The sequence below is a fragment of the Oryx dammah genome, unplaced genomic scaffold (assembly GCF_014754425.2).
Source record: "Oryx dammah isolate SB20612 unplaced genomic scaffold, SCBI_Odam_1.1 HiC_scaffold_5, whole genome shotgun sequence".
NCBI lineage: Eukaryota > Metazoa > Chordata > Mammalia > Artiodactyla > Bovidae > Oryx > Oryx dammah.
This window is the reverse complement of record NW_024070189.1, coordinates 47,568,271-47,594,324: the sequence shown is the minus strand read 5'-3', so window position 1 is coordinate 47,594,324 and position 26,054 is coordinate 47,568,271. Positions and strand designations below refer to the sequence as shown.

General features: G+C 48.0%; 1 protein-coding gene across 1 annotated transcript in view; it reads right to left on the bottom strand.

The window, feature by feature from the left end:
• The window catches only part of CCDC69 (coiled-coil domain containing 69), a 39,005-nt gene extending 24,134 nt beyond the window's left edge, over positions 1-14,871 (bottom strand). Inside the window, exons 1-2 of the mRNA XM_040241545.1 lie at positions 14,786-14,871; positions 11,994-12,192 (exon numbers count right to left, since the gene is read on the bottom strand). Of these exons, the coding sequence (XP_040097479.1) occupies positions 11,994-12,192; positions 14,786-14,871 (285 nt within the window). The remainder of the gene's footprint in view (positions 1-11,993; positions 12,193-14,785) is intronic.
• Between the last annotated feature and the right edge of the window lie 11,183 nt (positions 14,872-26,054).

The window sequence follows — 26,054 nt, the reverse complement described above, 5'->3', positions numbered from 1 at the left end:
GGGTTTGATCCCTGAGTAGGGAAGATTCCCCTGGAGAAGGGCATGGCAACCCAATCCAGTATTCTTGCCTGGAGAATCCCATGGACAGAGGAGCCTGTGGAGTCTGTGGGGTTGCAAAGAGTTGGACACAACTAAGTGACTTATACTTTCACTTTCCACTGTTGAATATTTACATTATTTTCATTTTTAAATTTTTAAATCATGCCTTAGGGAACATAATGATTGTAAGACTTTTACACATCTAAAGTTATTGTCTCTACACTTCAGAAAGGCTCTACCAATTAACTAACCCACTAGTAGCAAACAGCAGGCCAGTTTTACTGCAACTCCGCCAACATGGACTAGTGTCTTTTTTTTTTTTTAATGTTGATCAATTTGCTAGGCCAAAACCAAACCAAAAACAACCTACTGTACTCCTGGCCCCGACACGCACACCATGTGTTCAACACCATCCCAAGTTGCTCAAGACCATCCCAGCATGACATATGGTCGATAATTTCTCAGGCTTCCAGGCCCAGCTCATATATAATTTCTACTTGGTCTGTCCCCAGGGCTGAGTTAGTGCCTATCAGCAGGCCTGTTCAAATGCTCATGCAATTAGTTCCCCAGTTACCCATGCTTCTGTTAATCCAAGGGGGCTCCTTGAGGACAGGGACCAATTTTGAAATTGACTTTGGATTTGATGCCTGTTGTGATGCCCAGACAGTATTTCTAGGGATTTTGAGGCCTAACAGAAGGTCTCCTGTTTCAGGACCGCCTGAAGCACTTGCTTACCATAGCTCCCAGGCCCAGTTCTGGACCTACAGAATCTGAGGGTGTGTGTGCGGTCTGGGAAGCTCCGCTCTACCACCGCATCCAGGTGATCCTGGGGCTCCTGAAGGCGCATAGCCCAGAACTGAGCAGGAATCAATAAGCAACTCCTGCATGGGAAATTCCCATGGCGGGGCCTGGGCTGCTTTCTCCTCAGAGGTCAGGAGCAGAGTTCACTCTACAGTGGGCGAGCACGGCAGCTGGGAGGGGGCCACAAGGATTTCTCCGTCCAAAAGCAGAGTGGGGCAGGCCTCAGGCTGGGAGGGTCATCCGGCTGAGCTCTGGAAGAGGGCTGGAGGCTTCCTGTGTCAATGGAAACTTGGGAGAAGACACTATGAGGTGGCTGCCAGCAGCACAGACTGGACCGGGGAGGAGGGGGAAGGCCAGCACACCCAAGTCTCAGCTTCACTGTGTGACTCTAGGGAAGTGCTGTCCCCTCTCTGGACCCTCTTTGATGGGTCAGGGTTGGAACAGAGGTTCTTCTCACTCCTTATGGGCTCCAGGGCAGCCCTTTGACCAGGAGGGCTGGAAACAGGGCCTCTCCATCTTGGGACTGTGCGCAGTTCTGGGGCCCAGCTCCTTGCTCTCAAGCAGACCAGAGCTCTGCTCTGGGGTCAACCAGAGGTAATTCTGGTCTGTGGCAGAATATGGTTTCAAACACAGAGTCCAGGCAGAGCAAAAGGACAGCAGAGTGGCGGGGAGAGCAGCAAGCTTGGACTGGTCCTGGCAAGACCCCCTCAAATTTGCTTGCATTTTAGAGGGTAAATTAACAGGAGGGACTAGTAACGGTTGATCAGCCTTGAAAAATAAAAAATGCAAAAAACAAAGACTCTGGACTCTGGCTTCAAATCTCTGCAGAACCACCATGATGTGAAGGCTGCTAGTGTGGTCCGCAACCTTAGAGGACAGGATGGTGACCAAGGACTAGAAGTTTCAAGAAGTTTTAGTGCAACTTGAAGGATCTCAGAATGGTCCCAGAGATAGGCTGCTGTCTTGGAGGGTGGAGTGGGCTGGCGGTAGTGAGCTCTCCATCACTGGTAGCATGCAAGAAGCAAACTTCATTTTGAAGGTTGGACTGACTGATCTCAGAGGCCCCTAAACTCCAACAATCAACTCCAACAATCCAATTCTGTAAGATATCCTTGACATTTAAGAAGTAAATATCTCTGTTAAACAAAGTGTTTAGCTAGTGCAGGTGGTATGAAAAACCCACCAATAGTAACAGCATCTCAGTGGGCTCTGTTGAGTATTATTCAAGTTGAATTCAGGGTGAATTTTCATAGTCTTATACTAAAGCGTCAGGGATAGACTCCTCAACTTCCCTCAAACTTGAGCTGGGAATTTCTTTCACCATGAAAGACTGAGGAAGGCAGAAGCAACTTGGATAGAAGCTGCCCAGCTATTTTCTACCTCCGGGATTCTACCAGGATGGAAGTCGAACCCTGAGGATGGTACAGCCTTTCCTGAAGACACTGGGTCTCACCTTGCTTTAGGGACCATCATGCCATCCTTTTCATGGCCCTTCAGGCATTGTGTGTTTCTGATTGAGTGGTGTGATTTATGGCCTCATTATCCCTGACTAGCTTAGAGAATTTCATAATCAAAGGACCCTTGAGAGTTCACCAAGCTCCTCCACTGTCCCCATAAACTGCAGACCTGGATTCCCTTGGCCATGTAGTTCTGTCACACCCTCCTTGGCTGTGGAAGGCTTACTGGGACCCAGAAGATAGGGTTGGAAGGGACCCTGGAAACAGCTTATCCAACCCCCACCTTCTATTTCCAGATGGAAAAACTGAGGCCCAGAGGTGGAGTGGGCAGGGCCTGTCAGAGGGGCCACAAAGCAGGATCAGAGCCTCCTGGGAGTCCAGACTCAAGGCGGAGCCCTTCCCCTTCCTTCGTGCATACGCCAGATTGATCCAAGCAGTCCAACATTTAGGGAATTCTGAGCCTCAAGGGACTCAGGTCACACTCCTTTGCAACATCAGAGCTGCCTTTCCAGTGTCAGGACTCATGCACGGGTGGGGCCCTGGCACCACTGGTTTCGGATCTGAACAACCACAGGCAGAGCCCATTGGCTGAGGGTAGAGGCAGGAAGGAGGTGGGGCGGAGACTCAAGGGGCTCCCTCAAGGGCCTGGGGTGGAGGAAAGGCGGGGCCTAAATGTTCAGAGCTGTTGAGAAATGTTAGCCTTCACACCCAGACTACAGAGGCTCAGAGGTAAGAATACCACAATCACTGGCCTCAGCTTCCGCATCTCTAAGATGGGCAGAAGTATTTTGTCAAGCAATGCCTGAACGTGATTTCATTTTCACGCAGCCAGGACAACTAAAGATTGACTTTGACTCGTTCATTTTACACATTACATTGTCAAGCATTACCCAGTACCTGCCTGGGGACACACCAACGTGACCACATAGCCCAGTGAAAGGCAGGAGCAACCGCAGGTTCTTCCCGGCTGTGTCAGGAGGCCCTGCTTATTCTCTGAACACCTGCAATGCCCCCAGAACACCCCGAGTCAGGGGCGGATGTGGTCTCTATCCCTCCTATCTGACCAGGTGATGAAAGGTCTCAGGGGAGGACAGAACCACTTCCCCCCAAGCACCTGCTGAGACTGCCCACGCCAGACAGTGAGCACAGGGCCCAGCCCCTCCTGCACGGATGAGAGGTTGAGGCCTAGGGAAGGGTTTCCAATACACCATAGCCCTTCATTCCTCCCTACAGCCCACCTTCTCCTGTCCTGTATCAGCCTCGCATGGGTCTGCCTGCTCTGATCTCCTGAGAGGGGCCAGAGCTGGCAGAAGCACTCAGCAGCATTTCTGGCATTTGGGTCAGCTGATGTGGGAGAAGGACTCTGAAGGAGCAGGACAGAAAGTGGTGTTAGTAGCCACCATGGGAGAAGAGACAGGCTGAGGACGCAGACACACGGCCGGATGTCCGCCTGTCTCGCCAACCCAGTGGCAAACCCCGCAGTGCGAGTCCAGAGTCAGGGCCCTGACTTGCTACTTGCTTGCTGTGTGACCTTGGGGGAGCACCCGCCCCTCTCTGGGCTTCTGTGTCCTCCTCTCTCAGGCATGGAGTTGGGCAATGGGATACATCATGGCCCTTCTGGCCTTGATATGCTATGGACGCAAGAGAAGCGGCAGAGTGAGGTCATTCTGACACCTCACCCTCTATCAGTCCTGTCACGCTTCCTGGTTCCCAGCACAGCAGGGCTGGTGGCTGCACACACTCAGTGGCCAGCCCCCTCATGCAGAGGGCTTCTCTGCAGGACAAGGCAGGAGGGGTACTTGCTCAGGAGGGCCTGTGGGGGGAGTGTCCTGAACCCTTCAGACCACCCTCTGTTCTTGAGCAGCCCCTGTGGGGAAGCTGTAAAAGCGGGGACTGGAGTGCCTAGAGAAGAGGAGGACATAGCCCAGCAGCCACCACGCAAAGTACAGGCAGCAAGCGCCCTGCCTCAGAACTGCCAGCAGAGAGAGAGGCACCCATTAGTGAGGACGATGGCCTCTGCAGGGTGCTTGGGGCAGGGCCACTTAGAACAGGGAAACACTGGAAACCAGCCTCGCATCTACAACGGGGCATTGGCTCCACACACTAACGTATCAATACATGACACTATGCAAAGCCACTCATCTGTTTAGAAAAACAAGTAGGTATTCACCAACAAAGGTGGGAAGTCATTTGGTAGAATATCAATAGCAAAATAAACAATTTCTACTGTACAAACATGCACAGGAAAAACTACCTAGAAAAGCACACACCAAGGGCAGTCAGTCATCATCTCTGGAGAAAAGACTAGAATTATTGTGAGGGGAAGCTGCAGTTTTGCCTAAGTTCTTAGAATTTTTAAAACAACGGTATATTCAAGTTTGACTCGTGTACAAAGAAATGAACAGCAGACAGAATCAATACCTCTCTTGGAACCTAAAAGCAGCCAAGGAGGTCATTTTACAGGTGGGGAGGTCACGGCCTGGGTAGCGATCACATGGCAAGTTAGTGAACCGGGAAGGACTAGGACCCACTCTTGACCCCCGGCCCAGTGTTCTTCCCTCTGCAGATGCTGCAGCTGGTCCGAAAGCACTGGGGCCGCGCCCAAGCACCTCCTTGTGTACCGTGCTCCCTACTTTGCTGCCAAAGAAGAGGCGCTGGGTCTCCCCTGCCCATTTCAACTGGTGGCCAGGTCAGGGAGGGGTGAGAGAGGGTGGGGAATCAATAAAATATATACATCTAGGGCTGCTGTAACAAATTACCATGCGGTTGGTGACTTGAAACAACAGAAATTTCTTCTCTTCCAGTTCTGGAGGCGAGAAGTCCAGAGTCAAGGTGTCAGGTGGATTGGGTCAGTCTGGAGGCTCTGAGGGAATTTCTGCTCCATCCGTCCTTCCTAGCTTCTCGTGGTCGCAGCAACCCTTGACGTTCCCTGGCTTGCAGACGCATCACAACCATCTCTGCTTCTGTCAGCATATGGCCTTCTTCCCTTGCTTCTCTGTCCCTTCTTCTCACAAGGACATCAGTCCTTGGACTGAAGCCCACCATCCCCCAGGATGACCTCATCTTGACAGATTACATCTGCAAAAGCCCTGTTTCTAATAAGGTCATACTCACAGGTCCTGGGTGTACGTGAGTTTGGGGGGGACACTATTTAGCCCATTACAGGTAACTTTTCTGATGTCACAGCTGTTTCCTCCAGGAGGGTGCAGGGGATAGAGTTGCACAGGACGGAGGAGGAATGACAAAGTTCGTTGTACACTCTGAAAAAGAACTTCACTCCTGGGGAGGAAGGAGAATTGGAAGTAGGTCAGTCTGTACATTGCTTATCTGGGGAGAAGGCATGGGACGTGGGATGTGTGGGATGGATGTATTATGAGGCATTTGGCCTAGATGTTCTGGAAGATTCAGTCTTGAAAATAAAGTGACACAAGATAAATGATTTTTAGGGATCCACATTTACCTGGTGAGAGAAGTTGGATGGCTTGTCTGCAGGTGATGGATAGATTTAGATCTATCTACGCTAAAGATGGATGGATTTTCTTATTTTCTCTTGCTCTTTCTCTCTGCCTGCAGTGGAGTCTTGGTTGGTCCCTCTGTCAGACCTATATGTGTCACAGTACATATGTATGGAAGCTTGTATTGGCTTTAACTGGGATGAGAGGACATCACATTGTGGGTTGGGCAAAAACCAGGGCTTTCCTGGTGGCTCAGCTGGTAAAGAATCTGCCTACAATGAGGGAGGCCTGGGTTCAATTCCTGGGCTGGGAAGATCCGCTGGAGAAGGGAAAGTCTACCCACTCCAGTATTCTAGCCTGGAGAATTCCATGGACTGTATAGCCCATGGGGAACCAAAGAGTTGGACACAACTGAGTGACTTTCACTTCACTTCATACCTACATAAAGGTCTAAATTACTGAAGCTACATAAAAGATCATGGCATCTGGTCCCATCACTTCTTAGCAAATAGATAGGGAAACGGTGGAAACAGTGACAGACTCTATTTTGGGGGGCTCCAAAGTCACTGCAGATGGTGACTGCAACCATGAAATTGAAAGACGCTTGCTCCTTGGAAGAAAAGCTATGACCAACCTAGACAGCATATTATAAAGCGGAGACATTACTTTGCCAACAAAGGTCCATCTAGTCAAAGCTATGATTTTTCCAGTAGTCGTGTATGGATGTGAGAGGTGGACTATAAAGAAAGCTGAGCACCGAAGAGTCAATGCTTCTGAACTGTGGTGTTGGAGAAGACTCTTGAGAGTCCCTTGGACTGCAAGGAGATCCAACCAGTCCATCCTAAGGGAGATCAGTCCTGAATATTCATTGGAAGGACTGATGCTGAAGCTGAAACTGCAATACTTTGGCCACCTGATGCAAAGAGCTGACTCACTGGAAAAGACCCTGATGCTGGGAAAGATTGAAGGTGGGAGAAGAAGGGGGCAACAGAGGATGAGATGGTTGGATGGCATCACCAACTCAATGGACGTGAGTTTGAGTAAGCTCCGGGAGTTGGTGATGGACAGGGAGGCCTGGCATGCTGCAGTCCATGGGGTCGCAAAGAGTCGGACACGACTGAGCAACTGAACTGAGCTGGGCAAAACCCATTAGCTCAGAAGCCACATATACACCAGTGTCCCCACAGTGTTTGGGACAGGGGGCTCAGGGCCTGGCAAAGGCCATTTCCTTTCACAGACCCTCTGTCCAAAATGAGTTAAAAAGTCCAGTTTGCCCTACTCCTATGGATCAGGTGTCAGGGACCCTGCATCTTATGTACCCCAGTCACCCTGACACAAGTGTTTGGCCCCCACCCACCTTCAGAACCCAGCCAAGATGCCATCTCTTCTCTGGAGGCCTTCCCTCCCCCCACCTCTTCCCTCCAACAAAAAGGCACTCTCTCCCAGGATTAGGATGAAAACACAAGGATGCTCATGAATAACAAGGGTAGGAGTGGAGAGTGTAAATAACCAAGTGTCCAAACTGGTTAAAAAAGCCACAGAACATCCACAGAACCTTAGATGGCCATTAAAAATCACATTTCCACAGACTTTTAACATGCAAGACTGCCCCCAGCAAAATATTAAGCATAGGGTTGGTCAAAAAGTTTGTTCAGGTTTCCCTGTAACATGTTACAAACTTTTTAGTCACCCCAATAACTGTTAATAGAATATAATCATTTAAAATATATCCCTAATTCTGCAAAAATAGTCACACTCACATATAGCATACTAGTGAGGAAAACAGAAGAAAAATGACACTGAAGTGTACACAGAGGTGATCTCTTCATGGTGGGATTAAAACCTATTTTTAAATTTCTTTATATTTTACCAAATTTTAAATTTCGCCTCAAACATTATGAATAATCACAGTAGTTAGGTGTCGAGTGGAATCTTAGTATTTCCTAGTCCGAGGTTTGCAACACGTCTTCTATTCCTCCCCCCTTCTATTTCTGTCACAATCGCATCTGACCTCTGCTTGAACTCCTCCAGGATGGGGAACTCACTACCCTTCTTCCTGGTGAGAAGTAGAATCTGGCTCCCCTTAGCTTCCCCTCACTGGCCACAATCTGCATTCTGGGGCCAACAGAGAACCAGGTTGTACTCCATGCCGCTTTACAACACTTCAGAGGCTGGAAGGCAGTGGCCAGGCTCCAGACTTTATCTTCGCAACCCCAAACGGCCTTCCAAGTACATTCATGGCCCCCTTCTCCCGCATCCCTGTTTGCTTTCCTTGGGTACAATCCAGGTGGTGATGTCCCTCACCTACATTCCCTGCTAACCAGTCAGTGCATCAGGGACCCTATCACATGCATTCTTTCACCTAATCTCAGAACCCTATGACTCAGGAGCTACATCACGTCTATTTTACAGATGAGGAAATTGAGGCATGGAAAACCCAAATTCCTTCCAGGGTCACTTAATGGTCCACGATGGTGCCAGAACTGAAGTGGCACCTGGCCCAGAGTCTGGAGAGCAGAGTTAATAAATGAATGTGCTCAGTTGTGTCCAACTTTTGGCAGTCCTATGGACCGTAGCCCCCCAGGCTCCTCTGTCCACAGGATTTTTCAGGCGAGAATACTGGAGCGGGTTGCCATTTCCTCCTCCAGGGGACCTTCCCGACCCAGGGATCGCACCCGCTTCTCCTGCACTGGCAGGCCTTCTTCACCACTGGGCCACTGGGGCTGCCCCAATAAATGAATTATGTGGACTCGGTTCTAAAGCCTTGGCCCTTAGTGTCTATGGTTTTGGTTTAGAATTAGTTGTGCCCATGCCAAACTTCCATGTCTTTCGCTTTGTATCTCTGCCTCTTTCACCTGGCCTGCTACCTGGAAGTGCTCATGAAGAGATACTGACCCCAGAGAACCTGTTGCCCGAGGCCCCGCTCTGGAGCAGTACTGAGCCCAGGTCTCAGGTGTGTTGCTCAGGGCTGTGGCATGGGGGCCAGAGCCAAAGCTCTGAACCCTGGGTCACATGAGGCACACTCAGAGGGTTGACCAAGAGGCACTAGGGTTCCCTCCCCACCTGGGCCCAGATGGGGCTGGTAACGTTTTGGGGATGGAAGGGCCCTAAAAACCCCCATGTCATCCTATGGGCAAGTCCACGGAGGGCTTGTTTCCTTGGCCCTGCCCCTCTCTGTCTGGCCTTCTCCCACATCCTCCTGATGTGGCCGCAGCAGCCATAGTCTTTGTCAAAAGGGTTTAGGAAGGACCACATAATGCAGATGATTCTTCAGTACCTACACCCAGCCTGTTAGGGATCTCCACTCATTTTTTCACCAGGATTTCAACTTGTCACCAAAAGTCCCAGTAACACTTGGCCCCAGGTCAGGCCTCTCAGTGGGGTCTAGGACAGCTGGTCAGCTAAGGCTACTGGCACTGCCAGCCATACGACTCAGCAAACCCTTAAGGCCTGGCCCCTGGGAGGGACCTTGAAAAGTCCTAGTGGTCAAGCCCCTATCCCTCGCCAGGGAAGTCCCCCCTGAAAGCCCTGGCCTCATTCCTCATGGCTGGCCACTCCCACTCTGCAACCAGCACCATCACTTTGCTTCTTTGGCTCAGCCTCCACTCAGGCTGTCCTCTCTGCCTCAACTGGGTCATTCCTACCAAACCTTCATCACCCAGCCAAGGCATGCCCAGCCCTCACCCAAGAAGCCATCCTGTGTCTCTCAAGGCTAGATGAGATACTCCTGCTGCACTCTGGGTTAACTTCTAGTCCAGCTCTGATGTGGCCCTCATTCACACTCAAATATTTAGGAGGCACCAGCTCTGGGCTCTGTGGAAGGCAGTAAGTACCAACGGCGGGGAGGGGCAGGCAGCAAAACCAGGCTCCACTGCATGGTTCGGCCACCAACCTACTGAATGACATCACTCCTCCCTGAACCTCAGTCTCCTCATCTATAAAGTGGAGAAGATCCCACAGCTCAGCCTGACTTCCAGGCTTTAGAGATGCCGGCAGGATGTGAAAGTACTCTGTAAACTGCCACTCAGGGTGAGTCATTGTTGTCGTGACCTGAGCCTCCTAGGGTCTGAGCTCAGTTTTGTATACCCCATCCTCAGAGGTTCCCTCTCTCCTAGGGGGCTGACAACCTGCTGGGGGTGAGCTTGGACGTTCAGGCCTTTTAGGGGTTGGCACCTGGATGAGAAACCGGGCAGGAGCATAGCACAGAGGGATAGAAACTAGTATGAACTTTAAACAAAATCAGCTTATAAATCCTGCCACTCATGGGCAGGAGCCTGGCACTGCTGGGGCAGAAAGGCAACCCAGGCTGCTCTGAGGCAACAGGGCAAAGGCTTTAGTGCCAAAGGGCTTTGGAATCAATCAGAAGCCACTGGAAGCACTGAGTAGGGGCAGAGACGAAGGACACTGGGCTTGGGGACTGGGAATTTGGGTTCTGCTCTAAGCTGTTCTCTGACCTCAGTCAAGACCCTTCCCTCTCCAGGCTTTAACCTCCCAGCTGCATGTTGAGTGCATCAGCACAGGTGGTACCCAAGGTCCTTTCCCACTGGGATAGTCTCTGCTGACTGTACTTGCCCTTCCTTCACAGTTTGGGACAGGGGTCCAGTTCAGGCTGTGCCAGGGATGGACAGGGACAGCTGCCAAGGCTCTCAGACAGGCAGGGGAATCCTTGCTCACTGTGGGCCCCTTTCCCAGACTACGGAAAAGTCAAGGCCTGGAACAGGGCTACTCCAGTCTCTTCCCGCCACCGAGTAGATGGAATTCACCCTTGGCGGACTTTGCAAGCTGAGTGGTTAACACAGGTGCAGAGAACACAGGCTCTCTGACTCCTAGAAATCATCCTGCTCAAAGCCCTCCCTGTCCATATAGAGGGAGAAACTGAGGCACAGAGAGTACTACGGGCATGTTTGTGGCAGAGCCAGGATTACCACTGAGAAACGATCACCAGCTTTGTTATAAGTCTCAGGCAGGTCTCAGGTTTAACTATTCATCATCCCGTCAGCCAGACTTCTGCTTCCACGGATGGAGGCAAGCATCAGTTTCCCTCTTGGAGCCAGGAAGACAGGAGGGCTTCTGGGTCAGAGCTCCACGAGGTATTTTGAACTGGGAAATAAGGAGGAGCAAGGATAAGGGGGAAGGCGCTGTACTTGGGACAAAAGTCCTTTTCCCTGGACTAGGCACAGAGCAGAAATAGAATCATTCAGGTTCGGGACAGTACTGCATGCTCAACAGGCAGAAAAGCTTGGGCTCAGGCGCAAGCAAAGCAGCAGAGGCTCAAGTTCAGTGAAAAATTACTGAATAGTATCACAATGTGGGGCCTCTCGGGGCCTCAGGGGACTGATCATCAAGTTCCTAGGACCACCTCTTCCCACCTGACTGGAGGGCAGGCAGTAGTAGGAAGAAGGCTCAGGACTCGAGGGTCCGCCCTTCCCTCTCTCTGCCTCAGGTTGTCCTCTGGCTCCAGCCTCTGACCTTCCGGGCTTGTCAGAACCCAAGGGGCAGCTGGTCCCACTGCCAGAAACCCGAGTAGTGTCTCCTGGGCCCTAACCCAGCTCGGAGGCCCCTTGGGGGAGCGACAGGAAGGGAGGGAAGGGCAGCAGAAGGCCGCAAATCTCCTCCCTGGTTGGCCCCTCCCAGCTCCCCTGAGGACAGCCCACATGCACCGGCTCTAGGGCCTGAAGAGGCTCTAGGCCAGCGCTTCTCAAACTTTAAAGCATATTGTAGTCACCTGGGCATCTTATTAAAAGACAAGTTCTATTTTAGCACGTGGGGAACACAGCCCGAGATTCTGCAAGTCCTAGGTGATGCCGATGATGTACATCTGTGGGCCATTCTGCCGCGCAAGTAGCGGCCCTAGAGAATCTGCCTCTTAATGGTAGGAAAGCCAAAGGCCCAGAGAGGTCAAGTCACTCGTCCATGGCCCCACAGCGAGCAGCGCCTGACCAGAGGAAAAGGGCACCCGCTGCAGCCGCTGCTAGACAGTTCCCATCTCCGCCAGCTGGGATCAGGTGCCTGTCCCGGCCCTGGGGCTGTGTTTGTAAACTCGGCTGCCCCTCGTGGCTCAGCCCTGGGTCAGGGAGAGAGCCGCCCGGCCGAGCCTTACCCGCCTCCCTGCCTGCCGGCCTCTAAGTGTTCACCGCCCGGCATCCCCAGTACACCCGGGGCGCCCTGGGTCCCCAGCGGCGGAGCGGTTCCGCACCCGCCTTCCTTTCCGAAGGCAAACTTCTCCGCCGGCGCCCTTTACCTTTTTGGGGGGTTTGCAGCAGCTCAGTCTGCTGTGTCCGCAGCCCATCCTCCTCTGGGGGCTCCCGGACTCCGCCTCCCAACTCTGGGGCCCCCAGAGAACCCTGCCGTCCAAGCTCTGCTGCCCGCTTGGCGCCCGCCGGCCAGGGCAGCCGGCGAGACCCTGAAACTGAACCTGGAAGCGCAGACTTGAGCCGGAGCTGGGGCGGCCGTGTGCCGTAAATACCCGAAAAGCAGGGCCTCAGGGAAGCCCGTGGGGCTCGCTGTGCTGCCGCCTGCGACAGGTGATCAGAAATTTAGTAAATGACAGAAAACTCGGGTCAGGGCCGAAAAGGTCCCAATGAACAATGGATTTCTTTCCAGACTCGCAGCAGAGAAAAGGCTAGGAAAAAAATTAAAGCAACTTTATCAAAAGTTGTTTCTGTCCTGGCTTCCTTGCACATATTATTTCTATTTCTTGCCATCTCCTTGCCACAAAGGTATTATTAGTTCCTCCACTTTACACGTGAGGAAAACGAGGCTCAGCTGTGTGATCTGCTTACACTCACCTAGCTAGTCAGAACCAAAGCCCAGATAAAAACCAGTTCTAACTCCAGAACCTAAGCTTTCAGCCATTTCCCTACAAATACATAATAATGTGAAAATTAATTGTAATGATCTTTCACTCTGGGTCCATAACACTTTCCAGCTCACACTCATCTCTAATATTCTACTGTATCCATTTTGAATAGAGGTTACCAATCACAACAACTCTGTGAGGTAGATAGGCAGATGCAGGAAGAATAAGGGACGTACAATGTCAGAAACTAGGAAAAAGAACTTTTGTTTACCTTTGCTTTGTTATTAGCTGAGGTTTCTGGGAGTGGCAATGCAGGGCAACTTTGAAAGTCAGTGTGAGTGTGTATGTTAGAAAATGATACACAGCCCAGAGACACTTAGAAAGATGTATTGATGAAAGGGACTTATGGTCAGTAATGGAAAAAGAACGTGAGACCCCAAAAGAACTTCCCCTCCAGAGTAGACCAATCACAGTAGGTTCCAAGAAAGGAAACTGAGGACACAGGTTATATTAGGTCCTTGGAAAGAAGAATAATAGAAGACGGTGATTCACAAAGTGTGGCCCCCAAGTCAACAGCATCAGCACTACCAGAGATCTTTGTGAGAAACACAAATGCTCGGGACTTCCTAGTAGTCCAGTGGCTAAGACTCCACGCTCCCAATGCAGGGGGCTCTGGTTTGATCCCTGTTCAGGGAACTAGATCCTACAATGCCAAAACTAAGAGTTTGCATGCTGCGACTAAAGATCCTGTGTGCTGCAGCTGACTGCAGCTAAATAAATAAATAGAAATAAATATTTACAAAAAGAAATACAAAAGCTCAGACCCCACCCAGACCTACATATCCTGAACTTGAGATGGGGCTCAGCAACCTCTCGGTTCCCAGCCCTCCCGGTGATTCTGAGCCATGCTCCTGTGAGAACCACTGCTGCACAACGTGTTGAACAGGTAATGAGGAAAGAGTGTCTACTTAAATTATCAGTGACTGTGAAACAATGCTCATGATTTACTAAAAATCCAAACCAACCAACAAGCAAAAGACTAGAACAATCTAAATATCCAAGAAAACGAGCTTGGTTAATAAATTATGATATATCCATGAAGATAGAATATCATGTAACCTGCTAGCATTCTGATAAGGATAAAGTTTTAAAATGTCATACCATGTAAAAAATTCATTCTTATTAAAAAAAAAAAAGTTGGACTTCTGTGGTGGTCTAGTGCCAATGCAGGGGACACGCTTCGATTCCTGGTCGAAGATTCCACGTCAGAGGCAACTAAGCTGGCGAGTCGAGACTATTGAGCCCACACACAGCAACCACTGAAGACTGCACGCCCTAAAGCCCCACGCTGCAACAAGAGAATCCACCGCAAAGAGAAGCCCGCGCACCGCAACTAGAGAAAGCCCGTGGGCAGCAACTAAGACCCAGCTCAGCCAAAAACAAATAAATACATTTATATATATATTAAAAAGTGTTAATAGTGGTTACCTCTAGATGAGGGTGAGATTCTGATTACTCATTTTCTTACATTTAAAAAAATGAGTACGTACTTACTATAATGAAAACTTTTATTGTGATAAGAAAAAGTTTTCTAAAAACTATGTTTTTGAACCCAGGCATGAGATTGAGACTAGTTTTCCACCAGCAAGTGATAGGTATAAATATGTGAAATCCCAAAGAAATAGACAATGATTGTGAACGAACTAGGTAGAAAAACCATGTAAAGGGCCAACAGGGCCAAAAATGTGTAGGGACATCATAACTAGCAATGCCCTGTGTGGTCCTGAGCCTCTTGCTTCTCCTTTGGGAGAGTTTCCCATCTGAACATCAAACAATTGAGCTTTCTAAAATGGATCTCCAATTTTAATATCAGGAGTTGAAATCAATAACTTGGGCTTGGGGGAAGGGGGTTAGGAACCGGAAGGCAAATTCTGTTTCTGAAGCCTCTGTTCTCAGGAGCTCTTGCCTCCAGCTTCTTTAAACTGCTTGGGAGTCCAGGTTCAGATTCCCACTTTCACACAACCGGCTTTTTGGCTACATGCTTTGAAGTTTCCGCTTGAGAAAGAAGCCCTAAGTATTTTTTTTTTTCCTTTAGGAATTTGAGTTTGAATAAGCTGCTAATGAGATTTTTAGAAGTTGTTGAGCCAGTCAGGTTAGGTTAGGTTTTGCTGCCATGATGAAAAACATACAAGTTTCAGCAACTTATCATGAGTGAAATGAAGCTTTGCTCATACCATGTGAAGCCAGTATGTGGAGGCTGAGGGCTCTGCTTCACAGAGACATTCGACAGCATCCCAAGATGCAGCCATCCCAACACCATGGCTGCACGGTTTTTCAGAAGGCAGTATATGGAGAGTGGTGCCTGGGGTCTGAAATCTTTCCACTCAGGAGCGACACACATTAAGTCCACTCAGATTTTATTGGCTAAAGCAAGTCACACGGCCATGGGTAACTTCAAGGGGATGGAAACGTGTAATGTGTGCCCCGAGGGAGAAGAGAACCAGAAATACTGGTGAACAGCAGAGATGTCTGTCATAGACAGCAATCAAAAAGCAAATACTATGATGTGCCCATTTCTTGGGCAAGTAGGGTGACTAACTCATCTTGGTCTGCTCAGGATTTCCCACTTGTAGCATTCCAAGTCCCACTACCCAGGAGACTCATCAGTACTAGGTACCCTGGAATGGTTGGTCACCCTATGGCAAGGCATAGAGAAGACTCAGTTTTTGTCTTGAATTAGTTATAATCTATTTTCTTGATACTAGACCTATATATAGTAAAAGATGGAAAATATAAAAACAGGTTATAAAGCAAAAGTAAAGTTGCATAATCCACGTGGGCAGTGTTAGAATTAAAAGGAGATAAGAGACCATGGTGGATGGGGATGGGGAAGAAGGATTTCCTGGAGAAACACAAAAGCCAAAGGGCATTCATGGCAAAAGGAATCCTAGAGTCTCAGGTTGAGATGGAATTTGATGCTTTGCTTTCGTTGTTTGCAACTCAGATAAATCTTTTTTAATAATTTCTCTTCTATAATTATCCTTCTGACTGTGTTTGTGAAGTCTATGTTAAAATACTTCCAGTGATTGCCTATTTTCCATATCTAGGGGGAAGAGGAGAAACAAGAAGGAGTAATTACAAGAGGGAGGATCAGCTTATAGTCTTTGGGAACATGAATAGAATTTGTATCCTACCGTTGTGTGAAAATTGTATAATTCTTAATTATGATGAATTGGTTCATAGTGCTTTTCAGGTCTACTATATCCTTCTACTTTTCTGTATATTCATTCTATTAATTTTTGGGAGTTTGATATCAAAACTCTAACTAAAAATCTTAATTTATCTACTTAAAAATAACTGTAATATACAGTGGAACTATAAATAACTCTGTTCTGTATTTTCCATATCTCCTGTAAATGTGTTGTCATACTTCCATAGTTTAAAAAATAAAACAGAGAGAGGAAAAGAGGGGGAGGATCAAGAGCATGGGTCAAGTCAGGATAAATGTGGAGGCTGGGGAGCTGGGGAAGGAGGAATGTGTTGGTGACTAAGTTGGTATAAAGGAACAAAAGCTGAGAATGGGGTGAACAATTTTGGGGAAAGACTGGAAAGACCGATATGGGAATTATCTTGAACATTTTTCATATGAAAATTACAATATACTCACACATAAAAAGTTTTACCTAGAATTTCAGGAAGCTCAGGGCTCCCTGCAGCCCACACACAGTGCGACTGTGTGTGGATACTGGGTTAAGTACCTCTCAATGCAGTGATCGCTAGCCACATTCTAGCCCTGAAAGTTTTCTCTGTGTGGGTTCCGACTGGGCCCGGTAGTTTCCCAAACATGTTGTCTGCTGGGAGTGACTTTCTTCACCATCTGTCTGTGTGGTTATCATTCTACCTGCACATCAGGAAGCAGCTCATATCCCCTCTTCTTCCCAAAGCCCTACAGCTTCTGTCCTTCAGCTCTCTTGTTTGTGTGCTTTGTGAGTCCTCCCTAATGGACTACAGGTTACACAGCTCTGCCTCCTCCCTCCTCATACCTCCTGGTCCTTAGTAGGTCATGGCAGAGACTTCTAGTCACCTTACTCAACTTCCAGTCTTCCTCCTTCCTTAGTGATGGAATCCTGATGCTCTCTGGGTCAGCGGTATGCTGGGAAAACACGCTACTTACTCAGCTAGTCAGTGATACGTAAGAGGACACTACTGGTTGGAGCTTCCAGGAAAACGTGTAATAGAAGAATGACTCAGCTGGGAGCAGGACTCCCCTTTCCTTGCCCCTGCTTTTCCTGCTTGGAATACAGACATGATGGCTGAATTACAGAAGCCATTTTATAACCCTGAGCAAAAAGGTGGAAGGAGCCTTGATCTCTGAATTGATGCAGCCTCAAGACCAGCTTTGATCAGCTCCTTCCTAACATTATCACATAATAGAATAAATAGAATATTTGTTTAAGCTACTGCCACTGAGATTTTGCAGTAGAATGCCATTTCTAATCAGTTCATAAATCACTAATTAAAGTTTGTTATATTTAATTTAATTAGAATAATTTACTCTTGGAGATACTGCGTGTACCCCAGCTTCAGTTCGAGGGGCAGAACAGGAGGACCTGCTGAAAAGGTATCCTGGATTTGCCAGACTCTTGACAGAAATGTTAGTTTTGACAGCTTCCTCTTGGAAATATATGTAAGAGAAATAAATGAGAGGGGTCCTAAAATTGTTGAATTGTTAGGCTTCCATTGGAGTGTTTCTCAAGGCGTGGGCAGATTCGTGTGCTACAGAATCATCTGGATCCTTTTGCCGTCTATTCAGTCAGGCCCTGCAGGGCTGAGTCTGAGGAATTTTTACACTAAAATTTGAACCTGATTGCTCCAGTGGTTGTGGTGGGTCATCTCTCTGGGGAATCAAATTGCTACATTAATCATATTGAGTTGGGTTGAACTGAATTAATGGGGAGGTCCTTGGAAAGGAGAAGTGAGCCTGAGTAATAATAATTAGCAAGAAGCCATCCCTGCCTATTTTCCCAGAAGACCAGTGGTTTGGGACTTGGGGCTGCCTTGGGAGAGGCAGCAAGATTCACTTTACCACTTCCTTTAAACCAAGAATGATTTCATGCCACAATCATTGTTCAGGGGCTTCCTTGGTGGTTCAGTGGTAAAGAATCTGCCTGCCAATGCAAGAGAAGCAAGTTCGACCCCTGGGGTGGGAAGATACCCTGGAGAAGGAAATGGCAACCCACTCCAGTATTCTTGCCTGGGAAATCCTATGGGCAGAGGAGCCTGAAGGGCTACAGTCCACAAGGTTGCAAATGATTGGACATGACTTTGTAACTAAACAACAGCAATCATCATTGCTTACTTCTTTCTCTGTTTGATGAAGTTTGGATGGAGTTCCTCACGGGACCTCAAGGGGCTTCTTTGGTGATGCAGAGTAGGAGGGTACAGAGCGTCGCCAAGGGAGTCCAGGGAAAATTATTAATATGCATCAACTCTTTAAGTGGTTTCTAGGGTCTGCAGGCTGCTAGTAATGAACAGTAGCAAACCCTTCTCTCTCTTTTTTTTTTTTTAACATCAGTGGTTCTCAAATGTGGTCTGGGGATCAGAAGCATCAGCATTTCTTGGGAAATGGTTAGAAATGCAAATTTTGGAGCTCTGACCCAGACCAGCTGCCTCAGAAATTCTGGGTAGGGGACACTTGAATCTGTGTTTTATGAATCCTCCAGATAATTCTGATGTGTGCTTACGTTTGAACTGCTTTCAACCTTGTCTTCCTGACATTCATTTTTTAATGGGCACAGAGATGAGAGATTGAGTGGGGTCCAGGGCTGAGTCCATGAGTGGTGCCCTGTTTTCCATATTTTCTCATCTATGTCACCTGCTATGTAATCAAAATTTAAGCAACCCTTTTCTAACAGATAACTTCCCCTAAATCCTTCCTTCCTGGAAAATCCTGTGTTTCCTGCCTGATGCCTCCTTCCTTGCTCAACTTCATTGGGAGCATCTTCCCCACAGTGAACTAACAGGAGCGAGAATTAGAAGATGGTGAAGCAGGGACTGTTTTCTAAGTAAAAAGTTGGAACACATGATTTAGCAAAGGAATTTGTGACTTGTACATTTTTTATTTACCTGATTCTATTCACTTACTCTTTGCCAACATACTGGAATTTCTAGGGCATCCAAATGGTTTATGGGGACAAGGAGGCAGAATATTTTGTAAACAGGAGTAACCCAGAACATATGAGAGGTATGATCCAGCTCTAAGGCTTAAAACCTGTCTATGAGACTGGGAAGGTACATAAATGAGAAGAGGCATAAGACACGGATGGGGTATAAACCAGGGACCACATACCCCTCTAAAAGAAGCACAAGTGGATATGTTAGCGTGGACGGTGTTAGAAGGAAATGAAACCCCAAGCTGGCCTGACCTTCCAACTTTTCAAGAGAAACTAGAAATCTTGGTGGATTTTTAAAATCTGGTTTTTCTTTCCTCTCTCTCACACACACACCATGATGCAAACTAAAGAAAATATTTTCGGGCGGTTACATCTCTTCTAGTCTAGGTAGGCAGATAATGTAACAAGGGGTATGGAAAAATACCATGGAAGCAAAAGGAGTAACCAACACTATCTGGGAGGAAAAGGAAGGGCCGGCTTCCCCAGGGATGTCACATTTGACCTGAGCTATGTAGACTAAGCAGGGATTCTTCTTATCAAGAAAGTGGGAAAGTATAGCTCTGTGAGGAGATGGCTGCGTTAACTGACCTTATTGTGCTGATTATTCTGCAATCTATACATGTATAAAATGAAAAGAAAGTGGGAAGAACACGCGTGCCCAGTGCACAGTGCTGGGTGGGATTTCAGAGGGGCTCAGCTGCTTTGCGTGTGTCCGGCGAGAGCAAGGAGTGTGGGGGACGGAAAGAGACCAGAGGACATTGAAATCTTGGCCAAGACGTTCTTACTTAATCATGTGGACAGTGGGAGTGGCGCAATCGGATTGGGGTTATTATTCACGGTCCCTCTCGGGGCTCAGGTGGAGAGCGGACAGAGTGGGCTCTTCTCAAACATCTCCCGAAACTGTTCAGGAGGGAACGGGGGCGCTTCCCAAAGGCACTAGGGTCCAGAAGGCCTGCAGCCCCCGGGTCCGGCTCAGGCCCCGACCCCGCTGAGCATGCAGCCAGAGATAATGTGGTAGGGAGGCGGGAGCTGCACGGAGGCTGAGCATGAGTGTCTGTCCGGGTAGGCGGGGAGCAGTTTCCTCTCTCTCGCCTAGGAGGCGGCTGTAGCAGCCGGCAGTGTTGTGGTTACCAGGGCCTTGGGTTACAGCACTTTTTTTTTTTTTTTTAAACCGTTGCAATACCTTTTAAATCAGGGCCCTGGACAGGATCCAAGGACAGTAGCAGGACCAGTTCCTATGATGCTTCTTAAAGAAGCAGCTGCAGAGGGAGGGATCTGGAACCTGGACTGCTGGGGGAGCCCGAGGTCAGGAAGGCCTTGGAAGTTGGGCAAGGTGGGAAGGAGATCAGATCTTCAGGTCACCCCACTGCCACTGTGCCTTTTTCAAGGCACTTTTGCATCTCAAGCACTTGAAGATAATCAGTGTTCCTGGAAAACTAGATGCAGTGGGTAGAGCAATCAGGGATTGTTGGGGCTCCACCTCCTTGGGAAGAAAGACCTTTCAGCTGGTCCAAGATTCAGGGGTCCAGCTTGGCAGTGAGGTCCCCATTGAGGGAGGCTAACACTGGGAGGTAAAGCATGTTGGAAAAAGCACGCAAGGGCCTGCTGGGGTAGGGGTCCTGAGGGAATGGATGTCCAGATCCATTGTGATTGTGACTTGAAGAAGTCTTCATTGTGGTTCGCTTTCAGACATGGGGACACCATCTGATGGCTCAGAGGGTTAAGAATCTATCAGCCTGCAATGCAGGAGACCTACATTCGATCCCTGGGTTGGGAAGATTCCCTGGAGAAGGGAATGGCTTACCTACTCCAGTATTCTTGCCTGAAGAATTCCATGGACAGAGGAGCCTGATGGGCTACAAGTCCATGGGGTTGCAAAAAGTCAGACAAGACTGAGTGACTAATTTTTTTTTTTTCCAGACACAGAAATTCTTCCTCAAAGAAACCAAGATTGGCACCCAAGACACTTGCATTCTGGTACATGTTGGTGGGAATATAAAATGGTATAGTCGCTATGAAAAACAGTATGGAGGGTTCTCAAAAAATTAAAAAAATACAGTACTATAATCCAGCAATCTCACTTCTGGGTATATTTTCAAAAGAATTGAAATCAGGATGGTGAAGAGTTATTTGTACTCCTAATGTCCACGGTAACATTAACAAAAGCCAAGATCTGGAATCAGCCAGAGGTCCGATGACAGATAAATGATTGTATGCATACAATCAAAGTTTAGTTAGCCTTTAAAAAGAAATTCTGCCACTTGGGACAACATGGCTGAACCTGGAAAATATTGTGCTAAGCAAAAAGAACCAGTTACAGAAGGACAAATACTGCATGAATCCACTCATATGAGGTATCTCAAATAATGTCTTAGAAGCAGAGAGGAGTTCGGTGGTTCCAGAGATTCTATGGAACAACACAGTGTCTGGAGTTAACAGTAGTATTGTGCACTTGAACATTGTTAAGAAGGTGGATCTCATGGTAAGTATTCTTTCCACAAAAACAAAACAAACAAAACCAAAAAACAAAGGGGAGCAAGGACAATTTTGGAAGTGATGGACATGTCTCTTACCTTGATTGTGGTGATGGTTTCAGGGGTGCATGCATATGACCAGACTCATTCAGTCATATAGGTTAAATATGTGCAATTTGTGTGTGTGTGTGTGTGTATATAAATTATACCTTAAGAAAGTTCCTTCAATAAAGAGAAAGACTTTCATTCTCATCTTTAACTTGCTATTGGTTTCCATTTTTAACCCTGGATAATTCACATACATTCCCTTCTCAGGCCTCACATCCCCCGACCCCACACTTTACCCAGTGCCAGGCATGGAGTAAACTCTAGCAAAATCTGTTGAACAAATGAATGAATGGTTGAATTAGCTGAATTGGGTCCGAAGTTGGACTGGGATCAGCAGGCTTCAGGGGCTACCTGAACATCTTGAAATTACATTCACAACTGTACATGTATGAGCAATTCTGTTTTTTCTGGGTAGGTCTGTAGCTTTAATCACTTGCCATAATTTACTGAGGATTTGTTATGACAGGCTAAGGTCTGTACATATTTTATCACATTTAATCTTCAGGAACCATAATGGAGGTTGTGGGCGGGGGTGGGAGGGGGTTACTATTTCCACTTTACTGAAGTGGAAACGAGTTTGGGGAGTGTATGGTCTTGCTTAGGGTCGTGTGCTGAAGTTGAACTCAGGTCCATCACACTCCACAACGTAAGCTCTAAACCACCGTAGTAAATTACTACAGCTTCTCAAAGGGATCTGTGAGCCCAGAAGATGAAGAAAAAACATTCCAGGATCTTGGAGTTCTATTTCTCTGTTTGACTGTGGGGAATGGGAAGAAGGGTGGAGGTGGAGGAGGAAGCCAGCCAGCCAGCCAGAGCAGGACAGCACCCACGCCAGCAAGGGCTGCTATTTAGAGCAGCCCCAGAGCCCCCAGAAAGGATGATAAGGGGCAGGGCAGGGAAGAGCAATTGTAAGAGGAGCCCAGGGAGGGGGGGCTTTCTCCTCCCCCGTCCCTGCTGCCTCCAGCTCACTCTGTCGCCTGATGTCTAAATAAGGCTTAGAGGCACATTCTAGGCAGCTAAAAATAAACTCCGGCTCCCCCTCCTGCCCTTGGGCTCTGGCGACCTCCCCGGTCCCATCAGGGCTCCCCTAGTCAGGACCAGCTCTCGGAGCATGCCAGTCTCGTCTCCCTGAGGACCCCAGGGTTTTGGTGGGAATGCTTCCCACGGCTAGATGACCTGGACCAGAAGTAGGACCCCAGGCACCAACTCTTGACTCTGCCCTAACAAACCTGGGCAAGTCTCCCTTCTCTCTGGTCCTCAGTCTCCCCACATGTCAAAAGCGAGCATTAAATGAATGATGTGAAGCCCTGGCATTTTTGAATGAATTTCAGGATCCCACACTTTGGGGTCAACTTCAGAGTGTGTCCACTCGGGTTATTTAGGGATATCTGTCTTACAGACTTATTTTTAACTTACACAGTTTTTTATTACGATCTGAATTCTCTCCCCATCCTTAATGATTTGAAACATTCACATAAAAATCTGGACTCCCAGCTTCTCTTGAAAAACCAGGTCTGTCCACACTGGGCCAGTGTGTCAGGTAAGGAGCCCAAATTGGGTAGTAGTCTCCCCCTGCTGGCGACATGAATGTACTACAGGTGGTTGCTGAGGGCTTATTTCCGACCAGCCCTGCAGGGTGTGAGGTGCCTGAAGCAATAGAAGTGAGTGCTGGCGGATTGCATCCCAGGGTTGCGACACTGGCATTGCTCTGCCCAGCAAATGCTTGCTGAATGAATGAATGAATTAGATAGCTGATAGAAATCTGTGGGAACTGTTATGAATATTACCAAACCAACTCGGATCTGCTGCTCCAATGCACGGGAAAGCCAATGTACCCAAACAGCATGGTAGTGAAGAAAAGAACAGCACTCCCTGCCGGGTGCCACGGTAGGGAACTGGGAGACAAGCCTCAGAGGTCCACTCCAGTGCAGTTGCTGATTAGGCGTTTCTGCAAGGGGAGGAACAAAGAGGTTGGAATTAATTATCCTTGTGACATTTCTTAATCGTAATTTCAGGAGGTCAGGATATCTCTGGTTTATGATTCTCGAGCCAGGTGATCCATGGCTCAGGGGTCTGTTAGCTCATCTTGCCCCTCGAAAAACTACCTGAGTTTGTACATTAATAATGATATCTACAATAGTAATTTTGGTACATTAACATGTTACTGACAACAGTAATTTTAGTTATCTGACTCTAGTTGATTAGTTTTCAGTTAGTACAGGCTTGAGGTCAGAGAGGACAAAAAAGAGAATAAAGTTTGGATAGAGAGGGAGTTCAGTTTTAGGGGGACTCAATTTCAATTGTAAAGGCACACTTGCAGGAGTTTTGAGCAAGGTGCTGCCCAACTGAAATCTGTTGCATTGTGACCCTGTCCCTGAGTCCATGTCCCAAGCCCTTAGTAGGGACAAAGTTCCTAATACTCTCCTCCTCAGTTAGGCATTGCCCTCCTTCCTCATAAGTCAGTGGGGCTGTCCTTGGTTGGAAGGTTACTAGCACAACAGCCAAAGTCTGTTTGATTCAAACTATCTTGAGAGCCACTTTGGAGGCTAGTGAAGGGGCAGGGAAGGAGTCAGGAGGAAGGGTAGGAAAGGTTGAGGAGAGCTGTTCAAAGAACAGGCTTTAGGCCAGACTGCCTGGATCCACTCAGCTCCCCTTGGGCAGCTCACTGGAGAGAGACACTTCACAGAACCAAAGGGTTCTTCATCTGCATTGACCTTCAGCCATCACGGAATCCATCCTGCCTCGACATGTAGCAGGGCAATGAGGTGTAGAGTGAGAATCTGGCAACAGCTGAGGCTTTGTCCTTTCTGCTCTGTTTCAATAAACAGAGGAGGAGGAAATAAGTTCACCAGATGCCTTTCTTGGGAGGAAATAAGAGATTCCATCTGTATCCCACCCCTACAACTCAGGGGTGGAGAGAGTGTCTGGTCCTGACCATTGCTACCCTGTGGTCTCCTGGATAACCCTGGCCTCATCAGCAGCTTCTTAGAAACACAGATTCTTGGGCTCTACCCAGACCTGCTGAAGCATAAATCTGCATTTTAATGAGATCCCAGGTATTGTGCATGTTTATTACAGTTAGAGAAAAGCTGCTTTTGTCCAGTAATTCTCCAAGTTGGCTGCACCTAGGAATCATCTGGGGGTTACTTTAAAAAAATGTTGCTGCCTGGGTCCCACTCTGCGGTGCAGCCTGGGCCTGGAATCCTAGGTCGTTTGCTCAAGGCTCTCCTGGTGATTCCAGTGTATAGCCAGCATTGAGAATCACAGCTCTAGGCAAAGGCTCTAATGAGATGAAAATCTCGGGGAATAAAAGCAATGCAAATTTGAATGGGGCATCCCACCCTGGGTACTCCTGTGGCACCTTCCCCAGCCCTGCCAGGCCTGCCTGAGTAGTCCAACCTCTGCTCCCCAAGGCCCTATCAGGCCTCCAACTGCTTTCATGGTTCAGAAAGGTGAAGTGAGAAAGGGGCTGTGCTTTTGCAATGCCACCCAGAGGTGTGAGCCTGAGCGAGAGGCCAGAAACCTGGATTATCATCTCATTTCTGCTGGGTAGCCTTGGGCAAGGTCTGTCCCTCTCTGGGCTTCAATTTCTTCATCTCTAAAATGGGGTAGCCAAAGGGGATTGAAATGACTTCCAGAGCATTCCTACCAGTTTTCTACAGGTATGTATGTATGTGTTTTAAAAAATTTATTTATTTTTGATCGAAGGATAATGGCTTGACAGTATTGTGTTGGCGTCTACCAACTATCAACATGAATCAGCCATAGGTCCACCTACGGGTATGTGTGTTTAATTGCTCAGTCAAGTCCGACTCTTTGTGACCCTTTGGACTGGACTGTAGCCCGGCAGGCTTCTCTGTCCATTAGATTTTTCAGGCAAGAACACTGGAGTGGGCCACTGTTTCCTCTTCCAGAGTATCTTCCTGACCTAGGGATCAAACCTGTGTCTCCTGTATTGCAGGCAGATTCTTTACCAGCTGAGGCATTAGGGAAGCTCAATCTACATGTATAGATAGACTCTCAAAGTTGAAAGGGACCTTGGGGATCATCTAGTTTGATCTTACTTTCTAACAAATGGGGAAACTGAGGCCCAGTAAAGTTAAGGGCATCAGGAAGCTTGCATAAGCCTCTCATCCTCATCCATCAGAGGGCAGACAGAATGAAAACCATAATCACAGAAAACTAATCAAAATGATTACATGGATCACAGCTTTGTGTAACTTAATGAAACTATGAGCCATGCCGTGTAGGACAACCCAAGATGGACAGGTCATGGTGGAGATTTCTGACAAAACGTGGTCCACTGGAAAAGGGAATGGCAAACCACTTCAGCATTCCTGCCTTGAGAATACATGAACAATACGAAAAGGCAAAAAGATACGACACTGAATGATTAATCCCCCAGGTCAGTAGGTGTCCAATATCTACTGGAGAAGAGTGGAGAAATAGCTTCAGATGGAATGAAGAGGCTGAGCCAAAGTGGAAACAATGCCCAGTTGTGGGTATGTCTAGTGGCAAAAGTCATGTCTGATGCTGTAAAGAACAATACTGCATAGGAACCTGGAATGTTAGGACCATGATCAAAGTAAATTGGAATGGTCAAACAGGAGATGACAAGAGTGAACATCGACATTTTAGGAACCAGTGAACTAAAATGGATGGGAATGGGCAGATTTAATTCAGATGACCATTATATCTACTACTGTGGGCAAAAATCCCTTAGAAGAAATGGAGTAGCCATCACAGTC